We start from the raw sequence: 22,267 nt of genomic DNA, 5'->3' as shown, positions 1-22,267 counted from the left end.
TCCTGAATTGAAACAGTGCGGATTTTGTCTAGGTCCTTTTCATGCACAACAATGCTCTTTTCAGCCCCCAAGACAAAAGGAGGTTTAAGGAGCGATTCTCTGGGAGATTCTTCTAAGATAACCCCATCCATATGGGAGACAAGGTGGCCAGCAGCTGAGACGGAAAAAAAAAAGAGAGAGAGAGAGAGAAGAAAAAAAAGAAAAAAAAAAGATTTCGGATGGCAGGAGGAAAAATAAAGGGGGGGGGGGGGGGGAGGGGGATACAACAACAGGGAAAAAAAACCCAGGTGACACAGAGGCTGTATTTTTCCCTGGGTCCTTCCCGCACATCCCAGAAGCCTGGTCCACCCTGCATGGCCCCCTTGGCACATGGCCCCCTACCCAAGCAGGGAAGAGGATGCAGGTGGGAGGACCGGCGTCTCTCCATCCGACCCGCCCTGCCCTGCCCGGGCCTCATCCTGCTCACGGCGGCCGCCCCACCCCGGTGGAGGGGCAGCAGGGCTGGGGGGCAGCGGGGCCGTGCTGCCATCGCGGTCCCGCTCCCCGGGGCTTCCCCGGGATGTCTAGACAGCACCACACATCCCAGGGGCACAGCTGGTCCGAAGTAGCCTCCTTCCGGGGAATAAAAAAAAAAAGACCCCAAACATCTTCTGCGGGTCCCTTTCGCCCGACAGCCGTTCCTCGGCGGGCAGGCTAAATGCATCTGTCCCCGGGGTGTCTCCGCCCCCAGATATTCCCTCCGCGTTCCTGATCCGCGGCTCCCGTCGGAAGGGAGGCAACCGGTGTAGTCTACATTTCATAGAGCTAGGGTTGGTTCGGTTTTGTTATTGTTGTTTTTGGGGGTTATTTTTCGCGGGGGAAGGGGGTGGGAGTGTCCCCATTGGCGGTTACCAGGACAATGATATATTTTTACTCGCAAATTAATAAAATCGACAGTTCATCACAGCGGTTCAGAACATCATTCCCTAGGCGTTCAAAGGCATCACTACATCCTCTTGGCTACCCTTCCCTAGCCCACCTTCGGAGCAGGCACAGACCAAGGGGAAGGCTGGCTTAACTCGGGGCGCTGCCTCAGCGGCTCCAGAAAAGACGGGACGGCCCGGCGGCCCTGCCCGGCGGCCCTGCCCGGCGCTGCGGGACCGGGGGGACCCGGGGAAGCCGCCGGGGTCCCGGCCGGCGCGGGCATCGCCGCAAAGCCGGGGAGCCTCCGGGGGCGGGGGGCCTCGGGCTCCCGCCTCCCGTCAAACGTACCACCAGGCTCACCGGGAGATGCTCGCAGCAAACTTTATTCGCCGTTTACCGGCGCACGTGGGTAAAATAAACGAACTTGGAAGTGAAATGCCGCCGGCGCGATCGAGGCAAGTGTTTAAGCTTTATGGCACGGGAGGCAATCCCAGGAAAAAGCCCCAGTCGTCAAAAATACACTCTTCCGCCGGGAAAAATTTATTTGCCAAAAATCATTTTATTAGTCACCGGAAGAATTAGCTACTTCAAAATAAATGGGGTGGCTAGGATTAATGGTTTTTGTGGGTTTTTTAACAAGGGATCTCTCGAGAAGGAGCAGGAGGAGCGGAGGTTTTACGACGTTGGAGCCGGGCCCGGCCTCGGCGCCCTCGGCCGAGCCCGGCGGAGGGGAGGGCGGCTCGGGTCAGCCCCCTCCTGCCCGCCGCCCCCCGCGCCTGCCCGCTGCCCGGCCCGCCCCGCCCGGCCGCCGCCGTGCCCCGGCGCGCCCCGGTGCCCTCCCCGCGGTACGAGCCGCGGCTGGGGCGGGCGTCCCCGCGCCCGTGGGGTGAGTCCGGCCCCGCAGGGCGAAGCGCCGCTGTCACCACCCCCAGGAGACGACGGCGGGGTGCGCTAAGTGCTGGTAAGCGGGGAAGACGCCGAGGGCGGCGGAGGCGGGCGGGCAGGCGCGGTAGCCCTGCAGGGCGAGGGCGGCCTGGGCGCTGCAGCCCGCCAGGGCGCAGCCCAGCTTGGGGGGGGCGGCGGGCGGCGGGGGGCTGGCGGGGCAGCCACGGCAGGGCTCCCCGTCCCGCACCAGCACCGGCACCACCACCCGGCGCAGCAGGGCGGGCGGGCGCGGCGGGGTGCTGCCGGGGCCCTCGCTCCTCGCCCGCTTCATCTTGTAGCGGTGGTTTTGGAACCAGATCTTCACCTGGGTGGGGGTGAGGCTGAGCAGCCGCGCCAGCTGCTCCCGCTCCGGCGCCGAGAGGTACCGCTGCTGCCGGAACCGCCGCTCCAGCTCCAGCGTCTGCGCCTTGGAGAAGAGCACCCGCCGCTTCTTCTTCTTCTCCTCGGCCTCCGAGCCGCGGGCGGGGAGCGACCTTTGGGTGGAGTCGGGCAAGCTCAGCTCCGGACCGCTCTCGTCGGAAGCTGGGGACAGCGAGGGGGTTAGAGAGAGGGGGCGGCAGGGGCCGGGGCGCGGCGCAGGCACCGAGGCGGCGGCGGGCCGTCGAGAGCCGAAACGCCGTCCGCAGGGAGAGCCCCGGCTGTTTGCCGGGCGGGAATAATCCCAACAGTCAACAAGAGCCGTGAGCTCACCCCCCGAATGCACTGAACAGCACCCATGGGCCGGAGCGTGCGGTCCCCCGCGGGGCAGCGGCGCCCGCTGCCCGTCCCCTCACGGGCACGGTGGCTTCGCCACGCGCAGGCCGGGGGCTTGCGGGCGGGTAGCGCTTGTGCTCGCCCGGTGACAAAACGTCATATCGGGCTGCCCGGTCCTTTCATTACTGCTTTCCTCCGGCCGCTCGATCGCCTTAATATTAACTCATCCCCATGGGGCTCCCGCATCCTTCCAAAGGACGCTCTGCCCCTGCGCACACACAGGGACGCTACACGCTGTGTATCTGCGGCACAGTTTAGGTGTGTGAGGCAGGACAAGGTGCTGCACAGCTGGGTTTGGAGCCGGAGCCGCTCTCCGCGGTGGCAGACGCGTGGGTCCAGGCGCCGCGGTAGCGCCGGGAGGCGAGGCACGGGCTGCGCCTTGGCTCGCCGCTGCGGTGCCTGGGCTGACCTGAAACCGCGCCGGCACAAAAGGGCAGGGTTGCTTGCAACAGTGAAACGGGAGGGGGGAGGGGGGGAAAGAAAACATAGCCAAACAAATAATAATAATAATTAAAAAAAAAAAAAGATTCCGGGAAGCGAGCTTAAACGATAAGCGCAAAGAGACGGGCGGACACAGCCTGAGGTTTTGCTTCCTGCCATAGCTGGGAATATGCACAGACCTACGGAAAAAAAAAAATAACCTTTTCTCTCTTAAGCTCGTGGCCAGGATGTTCCTGCTGTTTCATTGTTGCAATGCAGTAATATTCTATAAGATTCCCAGCCTGGATTCCCCCGATCCTGTAGGCTACACACGCTGGCGATTCGCTTCTTCGCATCTTCCCCAAAGGAAGAGGGGAAACAAATAAAAGATAGCTGTGTGGAGATGGCGAATTCCTGTCCGCTTCATACTCACAGGGATAGTGATTTCTGTCTGTTTCTATCCACCCTCGGTACGGCGAGCCGCTGTAGTTCTCCGCTGAGTGGTGATGGTCAGAGGCTTGCTTTACGCTAATAGCATCCTGCTCTGGTAAATCCAAAATGCTCCTCACTGTAAAACTGATCCTGCCAGATGTGGCCATGGTAGGTTGTGCGCACACCCCCCCAAAAAAATACCGTCCCAAAGCCCCGAACCCTCTCCCTTAAAAGCTGCGAGGAAAGAATTGCGCCCGGTTACTGGGGAATCTCCCGGCTCAAGAGGACCTTCCCTTCCATCGCCACCTAACCCCAAATATTAGTGTCGTTTACAGAGGTGTCCTGTTTATATAAACAGTCCTCCCCGCTGCAAACACTGCCTGCTTTCAAACCGTCCCTGTCTATAGGATGCTAAGTACCTGAATTAGTCAAGTGCTAAAGCCCTAATGGGAGTAGGTGTAGCCCCCCCTCCCGCCACCCCCATGAGAGAATAACCCGTTACCTCCCAAAGACAGCAGGAAACAGGCTTCATCATTACATATTCTGTCTGATTAGCCAAAAGTGGGGACAGATAATGGTAATTGTTAGCAGTGAATAACATCTTGGGTGGCATGTGGATGACCAACAACCACCCCCCTCCATCCGCCACCAAAGCCACCAGCGTCCCTTCTATCCGCAGACAAAGTGAATCCTCCCAGGACATCCGCAGAGCCTGCCGAGAGCCCCCTCCCCGCTTCTCCCTCTTTATTTCCCCCCTTCTCCCTTCTCTCTTTAAACCTGGGAGGAATTTAAGTCGTTATTTGTTTTATTTCCCAGGGCTGTTTGTCGTGCTACCTCCCATTCTCCCGCCTGTCATTGGCAGGCTGCCTACCCGCAACCGGGGACTTTTCACACCTCGGCTGAGCTCTCGGCTGGCGGGTGGGTGCGTTGAGGGCATGGCGTCTCGGGGTTTGGGGTGGGTTGTTTTTTTGTCTCTCCTGGGCACGGTGGATGGAAGGGGCTCCTTTCTCTCGGGCAGGCTCAGGGCGTGAGCCTGACTGGGGCAAGGCGGGAAGCCCGACACACTCGGTCCATAAGCAGAAGCCGGCAGGAGGAATGCGGGAGATTCTTTTTAGGACCGTTTTGCGTTGTACTAACCCAAGGAATATCCCCCTCGGGCGCTACGTGTGAGTGACTGAAACGATTCCAGCTGGGAGAGGGAGAAAAGATCAAACGCGGCGCGTTTGTTTACCCTCGCGTCTCCCGGCCCCGCCGAGCGCCGCTTCATCCGCCGACAGCGGCAGCGAAGGGGCCCGGAACCCCGGCCCCCCGGGGGAGGGGTGCAGGCAGCGGCCGGGCACGGCCCGGGCAGGTTCCCTCCGCGGGACAAGCGCCTCCGCGCAGCCCTGCCCCTCGTCCGTCCGCCCCCGCGAGGCTTTGCCCAGCCTCGATGGCCTCCGAGGACTTATTAAAAAAAAAAAAAGCGATGAAGAAGCAAGCATGAGCTGTTCAAATGCAAACCCTCAGCGGCAGGGGTGGCCGGTGGGCGCGCTTCCCGCGGGTCGCGCAGTCTGGGGGCGGCCGTGGGGGCCGCGGAGGCGGACGCGCTCCGCAGCCGCACGGCGCAGCGCCCGGCCCCGGCGCTTCCCGCCCGGTTCGCGGGAGGGACACGGGCCCCGTCTAGGAAACCAGTGGGAGGCGAGCCTGGCTGGCTGGAGGAAAGCCTGGAGGGAGGGAGACACCCAGCCTCTCCCCAGCAGATCCGCTTCCCTTTGAACGCCGGCCGGAGCGCTCACGGCACAGCCCCGTCGGGCAAACGGCGTGCAACGCTGGGATGGTGCGCTGGGCGCCGGGAAACAGAAACCCGGATACACACGGGGATACTCTTCTAGCCGGCCGCTTTGTTGGTTCAAATTTCCCTGTCCAAACAGACATCTATAAGCTATTGTGTATAGATTATATTTCTCCAGCCCCGCTCCCCTCCCCCCCCCCCCCCCCCCCGCCCCGCTCCGAGTGCCGCTTCTGGAAGCAGTTACACTTAACGGGGAAAATGTCAATAGAGCAATAACGACAAGGGAGAGGCGAGATTTATACCGGCGAGATTTGTGGGCGAGATGAACGGGGCACAAGGCACCATTTGGCCAACTTCCCGCATATTTCTTCGGGACTGGACAGGCTCCATATAAACGATTCCCAGGCCGTGATTACTGCAGCCACCTATCAAGCGTGCCTGGTGACAGTAGTTATCTTCCCCGCTCCAAGCACAGCCTCCCAGCCGTCCTGGGTGGTCGGAGCGAGGGGAGCACAAATACATGCCAACTGCTAGGCCGTGAACAAAAGGGAAATGTAGCCCTATGTCCCGGACCTGTTGGAAGCATTTGTTCCAGTCAAGATTTTGCATTTGTTCAGATCTGGAATAATAGGTGATTGACGCCTTCCCACAATGTGCTTTAACTCTCCGGGATAAATCGGAGCTTGTTCCTTGTTGTCATGGTTTTCAATAGGGTTCAATGGGATTGAACCACTATCGACTCTGCTTTACGTCTCCGGCAGCCCCGTCCATACAAATTTATTAGTTATGTCTTTTTAAATGAGATTAAATTGAAACGACGTGGCCGTCCACGGCGGAGCGGCTCCTCCCGCGGTCGCCCTGGGGTGTGTGCCCCCCCCCCCGCCCCCAGTTGCCCGTGTCACCGCCGGGGCAGCCGGGGGGAGGTGGGCGCCGGCCCGGCCCCCCCCGCCCCGCCAGGTACGGCCGCGCTCACCGGCCCCAGCCCGGCCGGCCCCGCCGCTGCGGCCCCGCGCTCCCGGAGGCCCCGCGGATGAACGGGACCGAAAAGTGCTTATTAATATCTTGACCCCGCGGGCAAATATTTGCTGAATGCCTGGGCCGGAGCGGAGTTTCAGGGGGGCGGCCAGGGGAGGGGCGGGGGCCGGGGTTCAGAGAGCCAAACTTCTACAGTACCCGAGGTGGCTCTTCAGAGGAGTTTGCCAAGGACACTCCGAAGAAAGTGCAAAAACTTTGCAAGGAAAAAAAGTCAGGGTGAAAGAAAGAGGGTCTACTTCAGTGACCTCTCTTAGCCTTTTAATCTATTTAACATCCTAAGCCCACACTGATGTGTAGAAATAAGTAAATGGTACTCTTCAAGCCTTAAGAGCTCTTCAGCATCAAATATTTGCACTTACTCTTAGAGTTTTTCTCAAATAGCGCAAGACGCATTCTCCTTGGACGAGCCGAGCTGTCTAAATATACCTACGCATTGTTATCTGCGGGAAATAGTTCGCTTCAAAGGGAGAACGTAATAACCTGAAATGTTTCATCTTTTGTTTTGCTTGGGACCGACTTGGATACTTTTCAGCTCTGGCTGCCCGGCCTTATTTCGGGGTTTGCCGGCCAGATTTCACCCACGGCACCCCGCACCAGCCGTCCGGGGGACGGCATCCTTTGACCGAGGGGTGGGTTTGCAGTTCACCCCCCCGCACAGGCCGCCCCGCCGTGCCGCCGCACCTCTGGTAACCCCGGGGTGCCACCGAGAGCCGCCTCTTCCCCCGACGGCACCCGCGGGGACGGGGCAGACGTTTCTTCGGGGATGCTGCACGTACGCTGCAGCGCCCACGCGTGTGCTCCCCCAGGCAGAGGCGGTGGGGACCGCAGGGCCATCCTGTGGCAGGTGACACCCCACCCACGGCCAGCCCGTCTCCGTGGGCTCACGGGGTGAGGCCGTGGCCCTCTCCTTGGGCCCGAAGGGAACGGCTGCGTGTGGCCTGCCGCGCTGTCCCTCCAGCTAAATCCACAGAGCCGCTTCGGGTCCCCCGCGCGTTTAAATGAGGTTTCTCGCTTCCAAGGGGGTAAAGAAAAAATATTTAAATGTAAAAATTTGGTTTAATTCCACGTTGTTCGCAGCACGCTTTTCAGCCCGCTCGCCGACGGCCGTGCTTGGTGGCGGCTGATGTGAAACGGCAGGAAAACGAGGAGCCGGGGAAACCGGGGCAGGAAAACGAGGAGCCGAGGAAACGGGCCACGTCCCCACAGAGGCCAGGGCCAAGCCCAGTGGGGGCGCGGTGGCCGTGGCCCTCCGTGGGGATGCGCGGCCGCGGCCACTCCCCCACCTGCGGAAGTAACGCTGCGGCGCGGACCGGGCTGCTCGCCCCCCGGCAAACCGGGGTCTTTGAGGGAGACGGCGGGGCTTCCAGCCCGAAATGTGGCCCGGCCGTTTTGGGATAGCCCCGTCCCGTCGGGGCTCCCGGCGAGCTCTTGCTCGGCTCTCCTCCTCACCGGCCCCCGCTGTTAAAAACACCTCCGACCACCTGAGAAAATAGCGGCTTTTCCACTCTCTCTCTTCTCCCCCCCACGTTTTTTGGTTTTTTTTGTTTTTTTGGGTTTTTTTGAATGGGTTCATTTATTCAGTGGAGGATTGCAAAGCAGATTGACCAAATCGGTGTATGTGGGATGCAGAAATCGAGCATATGCCTGAAACAGTTGATTGTGTCTACACCTCGAGACAGACGGAGAGGTGGGAAAAAAATACCCCACAACCAAAAACAACCGAAAAGATTTACATGGACAGAAGCGGCCGGCTGGCTCCGGCTGATGCAGCCCTGGCTTTGCGGAGGAGATGGAGCAGCCTGAGCCCCCACCGCCCTCTTGCCGGGGGCTTCCCGGCGGGGCTGCAGGGGAGCGCGTTTGCGGTGTGAGGTTACATCCCTGGGATAAAAGCCACCCAGCCAACACACCTCGCCAGGCTCGCACCTAGGGGTCCCTTATCGGCTGGGAACTGAGGCACAGAAAATGAGTGACTTGGCAAACATCACAAAAAAGCCCGTCCCAGAGCTGGCAAATGAACCCCTGCTGACTGAGAGCTTCCTTTCTCTAGATTTTAACATTCTCTGGGTTTAACTTTCTCTGGATTTTAACAATTTAACCTGTAGAAGAACATATCTGCAAGAGAATTAAACTCAGTATATTGACTTTACTGAAAAGAAAACCTGACCTTACAAGATTCGATGTGAATTTTAGAATTGATCTTAAAACAGGCAAGATCCCACCTCTCTATAAAAACAAATAACCCCTTACTTCATTTTTCCAGTAATGCACATTTCCATAATGTTACACCTTTTTCCTTCATCAACTCTTGAAAGTAGTATCTTTCCCTCTGAGCAACTAACCAGCTTTGGACTTCGAATTTTACTATAAGCTCCTCTTTGTCTCTTTGCTTTGCAACTGATGTTCATTACAGTACATTTTCTAATTAAGACAATATTGTGGAAGGTGTGGAATATTCTCTATAGGAAGAATTGGTTTCAAGATATTTCTGTATGTTGTATTTGTCTCTCTTTCTCCGTAGAATAATGTAATATGCTTTTCCCACCTCCTAATACTCCCTAACAATCTACATCTTTTTCTGCAGCTCCTTTCTTTCTTCTTTTTGTGACTAGTCGCTAATGTAAGTACATACATACATTGACTTTAACCTATTAGGAACTTCAACAAACTTAAACTAAACTTCTTTCTTTCATGGCCAGTTTTGAAGATTCTTATTCTCTGGTGTGCTAACTTCCATCCCACCCAAATCATGACCCCCTCTGTTATCAGCCTTCTTTTGGTTTTACAGAGCTCATTAATTAAAATAAATAATAATTATTAATTCTGATACGTGCAAAGCATGATATCTAAAGCTTAAACTTTCTCTGAAACCCTCAATTTTCTATTCTGCATTTAAACAAGAGACTTTACTTCTTGAAACAGGGATTACCCACAACAGTGGAGGATTCAGGATTGAGCTTTTCATTTGCTCTGTGTGATCATCCTGGAGGAATTATTTTGCAAATTGACTGCAAGAAAAGCAGCAAGGGACAAGCCCTCCCTGCTCTCTAAGTTGGTTTGAGATGAGCTTGTGCAGAGCCGAAATGGTGTGGACATGAGCAGGGCTGCCCAGCTGCCTGGGCTTTCTTTCCTTCCCTTGGGCTCCTTGGAGCTCAGCCCTCTGGAAAGGCTGAGGGGATGGGGCTTTTGCTTCTCTGTCAGCACACACCCTTGGGCAAGTGGGGAAGGGCCACTGGGCTTACCTGGGTCATGAAACTGCAGCAGTCCTTGTGGAGTACATCTCTGTACCTACCACTTTCCTTGCCCCGTTTTCATCCCACGCTCTCAGCCTGCATGGGGTGTACAGAGGGGCAGGAGCAAGTTCTAGCCAAGGAGCAAAGCATGCCCAGGCCAGGACATGCTCTCTGGCCCAGATTCAGCTGCTGTAGCTGGAGTGTGGGGCCCCTTCCCCTGCCTGTTATAACACATCTGTGCAAGATGCGCCTGCTCTGAGGTGTAGGTGGCACATCTGGAGCCCAGTAGCACTGACAACCTTGAAAGGGGCTGCCCCAGATACACCTAGTGTTTAGGCACCCAACCATCCTTTACTTCAGCGGGAATTAGGTACCTAAAGCCCACTGAGAGTCTGGCCCTGCAACTGAAGTGGATAGTGCCAGAAAAATGGGGTGAAGGGTAAGAAAAAAGTCAAGCTCTTAAGCAGTTGTTGAGAAACTACAATAGAGGACAGGAGTGCCCCTGAGGGAAGCTGTTCTGTTTACCAGCGCCAGTGCCTGCGACAGACCTTCATAAAGACAAAAGGCATTTTGTGCTCTGGACAGCTCACAAGGGTATATATTTGATTTCAATGTATAATTCTTCATCCCACACTATAAGACATCAATTACATTTTTAAGCAGTCATTAAATACTGATAAATACTCTCTATTGGTTAAATTCTATTGAATTCTGATGCATAATCTCTACTAGAGTAAAACTGACAGCCAAAGTTGCAAGACTTTTACAAGGTCCTTTTATTATTTTCATAAGGCATTATTTTCTTCCTCTGTCACATGTCAAGTCACCAAGAGGCAGCAGTGCTTTGGCTTAGGTACACACCGACTGACTGGTCATTACATATGCTGACTGGTGAGCAGGCTGCTGCGGAGCTGCTCCCTGTTAGTAAGACAGTAAGTTTGGCTTTTTCTCAAGCCATTGGGTTTCCCAAACCTCCTGTGATAGTAACTGGTTTTGAAACTTCTGACCATTTATCAAATTTAGCTGAAGCTTTTTTTTTTTTTTTTTTGCAGATGGCAGGCAGGAAAAAAGACTGCATGACCCTTGAAGCACTTTGAGAAACTGGGCTAAAAAGGCAGGTGTAGCTCCCAACTACAAATGTTAAGGAAAAGGTGTCTCATGGCTGTTTCCAGAACTGAAAGATTTGCCCCAGTACTGCAGGTAGAAAGACATGAGCACAAAAAGTGAATTTTAAAACTGCAGTCCATAGTTTCTTGTGGCTCTTGGGCTGAATTCTCTCATTTACACACTGTTGACTACAACCACCTTTAAAATGCTGTAACTCTGCTGACTTCAAGAGTATTCAGCTGGGTGAAGAGCTGGTGGCTGGGACATGCCACACGGTAAGTGACAGACAGGCTCGGGCTGTGCGAGGGGTTACAACAAGGAGTTCACAGGGGAGAGTCACTTCCAGTCCAGAGCAATAGAACTGGCTTTTATGTTTGACTGTACATGAGCCAAAGCACAGATCCAAATGTTCCCATTTCCAAACGTAACTGAAAATCTGCATCTGAACTTTTCAGCTTTGCCCTGACTCGATAATGAGCTGCTTTTCTGCTCCTGCAAATGCGTGTTGTAAAGCGGGCTGGCCCAAGTTTGTGCAGCAAGGAGCTATTGTTTATTTTCACATACAACAAACTTCCGAACTGAGAAGCAGCAAACTACATACATCTAACTTCATATATTTTATACATGGAAGTGCATGCATGCACTTTTAGTGCTAATTATTAATAATAATAATGGTCTTAAAACTCACAGTAGGTGATTCATGTTTTTTTCTTCCTCAGTGTCTGTCTCCACATCTCTCTTCTGGTTTTCTTCCCTTCTCTCATGATTTATCTCTTTTTTGCCTCCATTTTTCCCTCTTCACAGTTTCCATTTTAAAGCTTATTTGCAGTCATTTTCTGACAGTAATATCAAGTGCTGAACACACTCTACTATGAGAGGTTGCATTAAGAAGCCTGGAGAATGTGTGGTAATTCCTCCATCCTGCTGCAGTTTCTTAAATGCCATTAATAATCAAAACCAAGCAGCAAAGCTTTGAAAGATGCCCAAACAACCACAAGCTGGAATATTTTATTGTGAGACAATAGCTGAAAGTGTCTTTTCAGATATGACTTATTTTAAGCTTGTGATCAGAGTCTGGTAAAGTCAGCGGGCCTCATTCTGCTGTCATATTGTACTTTTGAATCCCCAAAGGGCAACAAGGATTCCAATGAGGCAGATCTAGTTTGGGTCAGATGTAGAAATTTAGTCATTTATTTGAAACAGATGAAAATCAGTCTATGCAGCTACTTCTACATATAGTGAGAGTGCAAGTGTCTCCCCAAGTTATTTTTTAAAGGCTCTTTTGAGCAGTAGTTATCACAGTCCAACTTTAATAAGAGGGCAAGGTGATCTGAAGGAGCATGTGTCAGATGAGAATGGAGGAAGATGTGAAACCTAATTTTGGTTCTGCCACTCTCACCCCACATGGCTTTGCTTCTTTGATCCATTTCCTTGCCTATAAAATAGGGTCAGATTCTATTAAATCAGCTCATCCCATACAACTGCTGTGGTTGTACGTGGTGTGACTGGTGAGTATCCATATAGTGCCTTAACCATATAAAATGCTGTCAAAAATTCTAAATAAATATTTGTATGAGATTGTTGGGTTTTTTTTTGCACAAAAGCTTCTGTGCTGCATTCTGGACTTGTGTGTGTGCCGTGCTTTTGTTCACTGAAGCTGTTTAAATGGCCGCAGTTCTTAAGGCAGAGAAGTTATGAATCATGTGTGGAAACAGCTGCTGCAAGAACGTTTCAAACGAAAAGTTGTTTGAGGGTTTTGCTCACCTGCAGACCCAGTGACATCATATTAAGTAACAGCTTCCAACATCTGACTGCTGAAGCTCTCATAAAAAATCCAGGAGCGATTTCTCATAAAGTTTTCAGCCAGGCAGTAACACTGTTAAAAAAGGAAAGAGTAATTTTTACTGACGGGCAGCAATTAACAACGTAGGGAAATCCAATTTGCTTTCACACCACTTCAGTCCCACTTGTCGGCACGCTCCTCTCCCAGTACAGCTTCGTGCCCGTGCCCAGCGGCTCAGTGCATGACCTGCTGCCTTGTGAGAAGTTAATGTTTATGAATACTCACAGACGTACTTTTGGAGGTTTTTGACTTTGAGTGGACTTGTGTGATGATTCAGAGTCATGTACTCGCCTCGAGGTTACTGTGGGCAGGGGCAGTGTGTGCTGCAGAGCAGTTTGAATCCCTGCGGATGCAGAAGCATCAGTCTGTGTCTGCCTCTCATCCCACAAAACCAGCCAGCACATCCCTGAGCAGGCTTGTCAGAGAAGGAGCTCACTGAGGCATCAGACAAATCCTGAACACACAGGCTCCATGAAAAAGGGAGGACAGAAAGCCAAGGGGCTGGGAGAACACCCAGTAACTACCAGTGAATAAATGACCGCTGGCCCTTCCCATCCCTGCCCTCCTTTCCAAGCTGATCCCAGAGTAAGGTTGTCCACCAGCTGTTTTCTTTAGGACTGTGTAGTCAGCTCCATACGTACAGTTTTAAACTCAGCTGAATCATCTTAGAAGTTCTCTGTTGATTGATTGGGTGCTGACACCCTTCCTAAATTAAAATACTTGGAATTAATAACTCCAGCCATCTTGTCTGTGCTAATCTCTCAGTTTTTTTCAGGGCAAATACTAACCACTTTAAATACCCAGTGGTCAGTTGTGTTAGTCAGAGCAGTTTACTCTTTGGGTACTGCAGCTAAGTGAGTGCTCTCACTGAAATTCTAAAAGTTATGATATTCCCCAGATCAAGTTTGGGAATATCCCTTCCTGCCTCCAGTCTTGGGCATTAGATTAATATAAAAAACAGTTCCAAGATTTTCTCCCTCATATTGCAGTGCTTAAGCCTACTGACAGGAAGGAAGAACAGTGGATGATTAATTTTAAAACAAAACATTCCTGCCAGCCCTCTGCAGCTAAATGGAAGTTGTGGTGACTGAGGCATTTATGGAGAATATTTCAAAGTGAGATATATTTATCCCATGACAACACTCTATTACCATGACATTTTGTGGTATACCTTTAATAATGAGTAACCTTTGTATAATAGTTTTCATATGATGGAATTTGTTGCATCAGTGAAACAAAGCTACTTTACTATTTCTGGAGCAGACACATTCCAACCTTTTTTTTTAAATAATATGATTTTTTTCCCTCTTCTTCATCCAGACAGTGAAAACATCCATTGATTAACAATACAGTTAAAATTCCAGCTCGTATAAATTATCTGCATTATGCCTGACATCAAACAGATTTATAGAACCTAGAGTAATGATTAATAATAATGGCTTTAGAAGGATGACTTCTTCTGTGAATTCTGATCTGTTGCATTGATTTACTAGGCATTTAAAGTTAAACACTCAACATAAGATTGCATGATCCATACTTAATTTGATAAACATTTTATGTTTCTTTACAGCAGCAGCAGCAGCTGGTTTATTTTATGTATTTAATCAAAGAAGTGCTTTGTAAAGCTGTTCTGTGCTCTGGTCCATTAATAAGTGTTTTCTGTAGAGTAGGAAAAAGTTCAGCTGTGCTCACATAGCTACACTGTGCATGCTATCCTGCTGCACCACAGGGGGAATTACATTTGCAAACAGAAAATAAAAACAGAATGGCAAAGAGGGGAAAGAAAACACTCTTTTTAGTTCCTTGTCTTGCAGACACATCTCAAAACACTGCAAGGAAATAACTGAAAAAATGGTGTTAGCAACAGCCCTTCAGAAATTGCAATGATTTGCATCCAGCTAACAGCCGATGCACACAACTGTATTTGGACCTTAACTGCAGGGAAGGTAGCAGTGCCAGTACTGTCAGGAGGCAGTGGGGCCACGTGCACAATGGCTGAAAGAGCGACCACCCAAAGTGACACATTTCAGAATTGAAGATGCACAGAGACCTGTATCAGTTGACCTCCGCCTGTGACCAGCGGCGTAAAGAGTCACTAACTCAGGAAGGTAACTTGGGCTCTGCCTTTCAATAGCTTTGTAAATCAGCATAAGCACCTTATAACGAAAGCAAAACTTTGGTAACCAAGTGCAACTGAGATGGGATTGGGAGGCTGGGGGATTCCTCGGGGCAAACTTCTAGCAGCATGCAGAGTCCCAGCTGCTCTTTTTGTACAGTACCATCCCAAATGCCACACGGCAAACAAGCCAGACTGCTTGGAAGTATTACAGTGCTCAGTTTAAAAGCGTATATGTGCACTGTCTGATTGCTTAGGCCACCAAAATCAGGAGTCTCAGAATCTGCCATCAGGAGTTTTGAAACAGAGATGGAAAAACAGGGCAGAAGTCTCATTGGTACAGTGGCAGCAAGACAGTAAGAAGATGCAGTTTAACATGCACTAAATCAGATCTTAGGCTTCCCTGGACCCAGAATGATATTTTGTGCTTTGAGTGTTCCTAGGCTACCTTTTCACAAATAAATATTCGGCTTGGGATGCAGGGAAAAGATCCTGCTTCACTTAAACAGTGTTACAGTTTATTGGGTTTTTTTGGTCCTCAAAGGGTTTTCATTTGTTTGGATGTGACAGCTGTATTGCAGCTGCAGGCAGAATATTCTCTGTTTTTCTTTAGTGTCAACAGCAACATTTTTAGAAATTTCCTGGACTGTCTTGTTTGGCTCTTTTATTTCTTCCAGCTTTTATTTTATATAATTAATCTTTCTATGCAGAGTGTTTAAGTTTTTGTTCTTCCTGCCTCATTTTTGATCCTCATATCCTTTGTTTGGTCTTTCACTTGTGCAGTAACCACTACAGCAACATTTTCCCTTTTTGTCTTCCAGATCCAGAAACTCAGGCTCTGGAATTCGCCCATGACTAGCATGTGAATGTGTTACATTTTGGGTACCACATTCAGTGAAGGGGGGCCTGGCTCCGTGCATCTTCAGATTATTCTTCTGCATCTCGAATAACTAATAATCTGAGTTACGCTAACTATAAAACATAGTAGCCAATAGAATCAGAGCCTGGGGTTTTAGTCCATTGTGAAGAAGTAACACTTGCTGGCCAGCATGATCTCTAATATATTTTATTAGCATGACGTAATTGCATTTATGCAAGGTGCCTATGCCAACTCAAACTCACCAAAATCAATATTGACTCATAAACTCTCAGTACTCTTCTAAATAAACTGAATGTCTTAAAAAAACCACACTCCCACACCCCCAGCAGAAACAATAAGAAAGAAATAAAATGCAGGTAGGTGAAAGCCAGTGAGTGCTGAGATTTTTTTTTACACGACGCCAGATCTAGAGCATGCGTCTGCCTCCATAGCCCCACTGACTTTGCGGAGCTACCCTGATTTAAAGCAGTTAAGTAGCTGGCTCTAGCTGTTTCAGTCCTTCCTTTATTGCCTTACCATGCCAGGCTTATGGAACAGACAGGAGAGATGAAGGCTTACAACACTTGAAAATGAGCTGAAATTTTGCAGTGCTGGTTAAGTGTTTAACTGCTCGTCAAGGTTAACAATGTGTTTAGTGTGCACACATGAGGGAAATCTTAAACAAGTGGATTTACAGAAACAAGCCTCTGCTAGATTGAGAGTATAAAGGTCTATAGCTACAAGTTGGAAGATAATTGCTTGAAAACATTGCTATAAAAATAAACCATAAACCTCCATGACCAGCTTCAGATAATGTCATGGGAACAGGCTGCATGCCAAGAAACAGCAGGGAAGGTAAGAGCTAACGCTGGCTCCTCTGTGTCCAGCAGCACTCCAGCACGGACTGTCCACTCCCAGCCCAGCTGGATGCCCAAGTCAGGCTTGTCTGGCCAGAAAATGGCATCCTAAAATGGGAATAACAGAGAAGAGAATCAGGCACCACAGCATCTAGACTCTACAGCATCTTAGAGGAAGGATTGCTCTAAACAGAGTTTCCATCCTCAGATTTCAGAAAAAAACCTTGCTCCCTTTTCAGATTTTCTCTTCTTCTTCTCCTTCTCCTTCTTCTTCTTCTTCTTCTTCTTCTTCCCTTCATGTCACATCTAACTATCCCATGTGACAGCTGACACATGGTGCCAGGTTACAGCTCCTTCAGTCTTCAATAATTCAGTTCCATAAACTTTGATGGAAAAATCTGCCTCATTGGCCCATCCCTACAGAGATGTTTAGAGGTACATTTGTCATTAAGAAGGTATAATGACACTTGAGCTGGCAAAGGCAGTTTGTATTGGCATTTTGGGCATCAAATGGGGAATAACAACATAAAAACAGTTTGGCAACAGCCTGTAGGAGTTTGCCTCCAGAGCGTATTGGCAGTAGGTTATGTCCCTTCAGCTAGCGGACGGGATGCTGCCAGGACTTCCACTTTTTTCCTACCATCTTTTTGGCCTTTCGAAATTACTCACAATCCCTTTTCTCCTGGAAAGCAGTAAACGGCAAGTAAGCAGCATGGTTTCTGTGTCTGTAGGTTTGAACTTGTCTTCCTCTCCAGCTTCTTGCCTGGGACATAATCTGAGATATTTTTTAGCCTATTAAAAAAGAATCATTATAATTACTGTTCATCATCAGTATCTTTGAGGAGTTATACTGTTCAAATTTATATATTTACATCAGAAACAATGTATTACCCTCACTGTAACCTTTGTTTAAGGTCACTATGTAAGGAAATATTTTCAAGTATTTTCAACGTGGGTGTTTTTTTCAGGTATAATACAAAAAAACATGCTATAATGTTGCCCCTAAACATGAGGTAACTATAATCATATTGTGATAGACAATGTGGCTTCTAAGGTCCTTTTGGGAAATGATGTTCTGCAAACAAAAAATCTAGAAATTAACTTTATTTGAAAGCTGATTTTCTTTTATGTTCATATGATGTCAGGACTTGGGGCTTTAAAGGAAAAAGTCAAATTACTGTAAACCTGTGAGACTCACCAACCCTGCAATGGCCTCATCCTTTGCTCTGACAATATAAAACGCCTTTCCAGGGCATCTGCATCATGTTTGCATCTACTTTAACATACTTTGATGTTTATTGGCAAAGTGAGGCCCGTAGTTTAAATAAACAATCTGCACTTCTATCTTTTACAGTAATACAGTATCACATTTCAGCCTTGAAGAATAAACGTTGTTCAGTGGGCTCCAATGAAAAGGTAGTGGAGAATCAGAAATATTGGCTAAGCCCTAAATGCCACGAGAGAGTGATTTTTAATGGGAATCTGTGGTTTGGGGAAGGAAAAACTTGGCTGAGGTTTTTCTGCAACTTGGCCGTTTGATCCTGTTTGGAAAGACAGAAAGACAAACTGAGCTGACAGGTGATTTTAAGGCCTCTAAAGCCATGTCTTGAGGAAAAATATCAACCCTTGCTAAGCCTGCTGGCTTGTACCTGCAGCAGCAACATTAAACCCTTCAGGGAATGAAGCTCGCTGGCAATCCTCTGATACTCGGTCCCACGGCAGGTGGGACAGGGGACCTCAGTGCAGTCTGACAGCCATTCAAAACTAAACAGCACAGTGTTGAGTTCTTCTGTAAAATGAGTTGATGGAAACTGTTCTTTTCCCAGTGAGTGGAGGATTAATGGCCCGGTGAACACTGGAGCCAGTAGCAGGTATTACACTGACTAACCCCCTGTACCAGGGTCATAAGGAGCTCAGAGATTGAGGGCTTGTGCACCCACATCGAGGTTTTCATTGTACCTGTTCTGTACTTAGGTATCATGTTGCCTTCCTTAGGGTAGGCCAACCAGCACAAACGGTTAAAAATCACATAGCTGTCAGAGGTTCATACATGGGACAAGGAAGCCACTGGGACCTGGACATATGAAGAAAACAGTCTGTTTTCACCCTTCCTGCATTTTTTTCTTTGTAACAACCCGAAATATTTCATGGCAGCATAAAGACAACAACAGAGAAAGGGAATCCTAGCAATGTTTATTTTAAAATGTCTTTCCTTCCCACACGAGGTCCTTTAAGACTGGCAAGCAAAAAGCTCTTGTCGACCTTCCACTCCATTTATTTCTCTGGCTCCACAATGTGCTTTCCCTCCTTGCATCCTTCTGCAGCCCACTGCTGGCTCTTTGTTGTCTGGAGAATCACTAGGATTCTAACTTTTTACCTAAATTGCTCAGTGGAAAAATATCAGAATATTTCATTTCATCAGCTTGAAGTGCTTTGCTTCTATATAGTTGAAGCACTTCAGCTGTGGTATTTTTACTTCAGCAAAACAACAAAACACACTAAACTGTTTCAATGCAAAAAGACTGAAGGTTGCTGTGGTTGTCTGTTTGAGGTATTTCATGTCATGAACAATTTTGACTTTTTATTCTGATTCTGAGCGAAGGGAAAATTCTTTTTCTTTTAGGGAAAAGAATTTCCCCCTAAAAGTTTGAAACAGAAATTTCAAATTTTGTTCTGCTCTAATGAAAATAGTTATTCTCCAGTCACTGATTGCTCATATCAAAATTACAGTTGCTTCACCCAGAATTTCGTATTTTGATTATCATTGGCCATATCACGATACATATATTGACAGGTTTCTGCAAAAGAACTGCTGTCTACAGTCAAGTTACCTTCAGTTTTAAAAATCATGGAAATCTGCGTTTGTCTTTGCCTGACCACATCTTCTTGGGTTTGAAACATTGCTTAAAACTGCAGCCATTCAACAAAATGAACAACTCTAAGGTAGCTTGCCTGACCTTTCAGTCTACTCAGACGGATTGCTTAAGGCTTGCCCAGCCTCCCGTCAGCCTGAAATCACAGCAGCCAGCCCTGTGGTGTGGGCCCTGCACACATGAGGGTGCCACCTGCTCCGCTCCCCTCTCCGCTGGTCACGGGATCCCCAAACCACAGGAAACCTCCCAGGGCAAAGAGAATGGTCTTTTTTTTTTTTTTTAACCTGTCCCCATCATGCTGTCCAACTCCCCATCACCGTTCTCCACGCCATGATGCCAGCGTGTGAGCCTGGAGCCCCCGTCCCCTCTCAAGCCCTATGTGGGGCCACATAGAGGCAGGCTGGGTGACTCCGAGTAAGCTTCCAAGCCCATGCCTGGCACCTGAGAGGTCTCTGTCATTCGCAGGATAAACAGAGAGCTCAAGAGCATGTACAGGGGTCAAAACCAGCCTCATTCAGTGATGGATGAAACTTCTGTCCCAAAGGGTTTAGAGGTGGCAATCAAGTAGTGTGAAATTATCTTCTAGCTGAATGGCAAGGCAGCTCATGTCATCCCAGTGTTCCATAAACTGCTTCAGAACCAGAGCAGGGATCTGACTTGGTTTTTGTCCTCATATGAGCAAAGCTACATAGATGAGTCATCCAGGCCACCAGCCTTGTCTCACAGCCCAGAAAAGGCTGAATTTACACACCCCTCAACCTTTTCTAGACTTTTCTCTCTGGGAAAAAAAATGAAATTGCTCCAGTAAATGACTAGTAATTGAAAAGTACCTACTGTTTGCTGAGTGGCTGCGTGCAGCTCATTAGGCTTCAGAGGGGTGAAAAGCCCTTTTGCAGGTGAGTGAAAAAAGGTGCATTTTTTCCTCAGCTGATTCACCCTCGTCTAATTTCATCATGACAATCCAACAAACACTATTAAAATAAAATAAATAAAACTAAACTAAAACAAAAATTCTTTAAAAACTTAACTGCAGTTATAGCTTCTATGGAATCAGCACTACTTTAAAATAAATTGGACTGCATTTATCTTGTTTGATTTCTGTTTACCTCAAGTTGCTTTTCATGCCAAAAAAAAGCATGTATATGATCAAAACACAAACAACTTTCTGAAGCAAATCTGGGAATACTTAGAAATGTTGTAGCTATTTTGCTTCCAAGGAAGAACTTTAGCAAGCCTAGGAATTCTTGCTGTTGTTGACCACAGTGTGTCTTCTTGGCCTTTCAAGGTCACAAAAGTAAAGGCCGAAGGGATGATGAATTTCTACAACTCAACGGCCATCCCATTCTCTGTAACCAAGATTTTCATCCCAGCAGATTGGCACCAAGGGAGTCAGCGTAGCCAGTCTGTCCTCATTTCTGTAATGTAATTCATGACCTTTGAAAGAGAAATCAGCTGAAGCATCAGGTACAGAGATAAGGAGGGAAATATTTGTGTTGTGGATATGGATCATTGGTTTGAAACCTTACTATGTCCAAAACCAGCCAAAGGTACTGCACAAATAAGCAAACTATGAAATATGAAAGCCTCAGTAGAAAAATAATGGAGGGTTCCTTGGTTCTCCTCATGCCCTAATGAAATCAGTTTAAAGCCATAAAACTCCCTCATTGATTCCAGTGGGGAAAACACCTGGAGGGTGAAGAAGGTCAATAAAGGCACAAAGATATGCTGAAGAAGGACTTTTGGCATACCAGCTCCAACTGACATGTGCTTTCTCACGTGGGCAGAAAGGCCCACTGCCAGTGAGAGGACCTTGCTCTGAACGTGTGAAGGAAATGCGGCTGGGAAGAAGCAGGAGATATTGGACTCTGGGCATCAGGGAGGGAAAGCAATGTGGAATGCAACCTGCACGTGTGTGAGCTGACTCATTGTGATTCATAGGGAAAAAGAAGAAAACATTACAGAGGAAACCTTCATAGTTTCTTATTTTTCTCCCCATGAGCTGTTGAATGAACATGGGCAATGAAAAAAAAAAAAAGAAAACAGACATTTAGTGATTTTTTTTGACACAGGCATTGATTTTTTAAACTTTAAAGTTAAATTGATGCTACCCTTGCTGCATTTCAGTTCTCCAAAATGGTATTAGAAGACTTAATAATATTACATATATTTTGTAATACAGTATTTGTAAGCTCACAAGGGTTAGAGGCGGAAGCTTAATCTTCTGTTTTCCAGTGCAAGATTTTTCTTAATGTATAGGTGCATCAATAGAAAAGTAGAAAAAGAATGTGTTGATGTGCTTTCATATGCAGTATAACTCTTTCCATGGTCCAAGATGTTTTACATTGTATAGTTTTTATTTTTTTGAAAACTTGATCCTGCAGGAGTTTCAAAATTCTAAGTTATACATAATCTACTTTCTGTGCTTGAAGAGGCAAAATAAAATAATTCTGATCTTAATTTTAAAAAATATTTTTCTCTCGATATTTCTAGGGTTTTTTTGCCATGACAGGAAAAGGTGAAAAAAATTTTCAATATCTTCAGCTCTTTACAATCTCTAGTTTTGGCTGGTACCACCAATCACCTGTGGTTCAGCTTGGGATCTCAAGCAAATACAAGCTGGAAGTGCTCCCCATGGCCAAGACAGCCCCCCAAAACATCTGCTGCTTTCACTGCCTGCAGATGGCGGATCTCTCCTGCTGGGGGAATCCAGGTCTAACACGTGGATGCATGTGCTGTGCATCAGGTGCTCCTGGGTCTGACACTGCCAGGGCTGAGCAGCTGGTGCATATGTGACACAGTACGCTCAGCACATTGTGAATGTGCCAGACTTACTACATGAGCATAAGCCAACGGTGCAGCAGAGGTGCACTTCATCTCCAGATACCCTATGCATGGTCTGTGTTGTTAATGTGAGTTGTGCAGGGCTTCCAAACATCTGGAAACTCCCAGTAAATGGCTAAATTCCTTTTCCGTCTGGAGATCATTTATATACTACTACATCTGTGCTAGCTGTCATGCTGTTCCCTTATCTCCTCAATGACAGGCAGGAATGAGGAAGACCAGAGGAATTATCTATATTCATTACTTTTGTTTCTATTCCACACAACAGAATGTTTTATGTTA

General features: G+C 48.5%; 1 protein-coding gene and 1 long non-coding RNA gene across 2 annotated transcripts; one reads left to right on the top strand and one right to left on the bottom strand.

Moving 5' to 3' along the window:
- Window positions 1-1,822: 1,822 nt before the first annotated feature.
- NKX2-8 (NK2 homeobox 8) lies at window positions 1,823-3,620 on the bottom strand. The gene is made up of 2 exons (XM_056345895.1): window positions 3,455-3,620; window positions 1,823-2,370 (listed from the first exon to the last, which is right to left on the bottom strand). The coding sequence occupies exons 1-2, from the start codon at window positions 3,618-3,620 to the stop codon at window positions 1,823-1,825; spliced, it is 714 nt and encodes a 237-aa protein (XP_056201870.1).
- Window positions 3,621-13,981: 10,361 nt separating this feature from the next.
- Window positions 13,982-21,184, top strand: LOC130153253 (uncharacterized). The gene is made up of 2 exons (XR_008823291.1): window positions 13,982-14,547; window positions 15,377-21,184. It is a non-coding gene; the product is annotated as an uncharacterized LOC130153253 (long non-coding RNA).
- Window positions 21,185-22,267: the final 1,083 nt, after the last annotated feature.

Source organism: Falco biarmicus, chromosome 7, assembly GCF_023638135.1.
Source record: "Falco biarmicus isolate bFalBia1 chromosome 7, bFalBia1.pri, whole genome shotgun sequence".
NCBI lineage: Eukaryota > Metazoa > Chordata > Aves > Falconiformes > Falconidae > Falco > Falco biarmicus.
Note: the sequence above shows the minus strand (reverse complement) of the source record. Positions and strands in the feature narration are given on the sequence as shown.

Bases quoted from the DNA above. Each gene is read 5' to 3' on its own strand.
- NKX2-8 (XM_056345895.1), bottom strand. From the start codon at position 3,620: ATGGCCACATCTGGCAGGATCAGTTTTACAGTGAGGAGCATTTTGGAT. The intron at 2,371-3,454 runs GTGAGTATGAAG...CGCTGTCCCCAG, and splicing joins AGACAGAAATCACTATCCCT to CTTCCGACGAGAGCGGTCCG.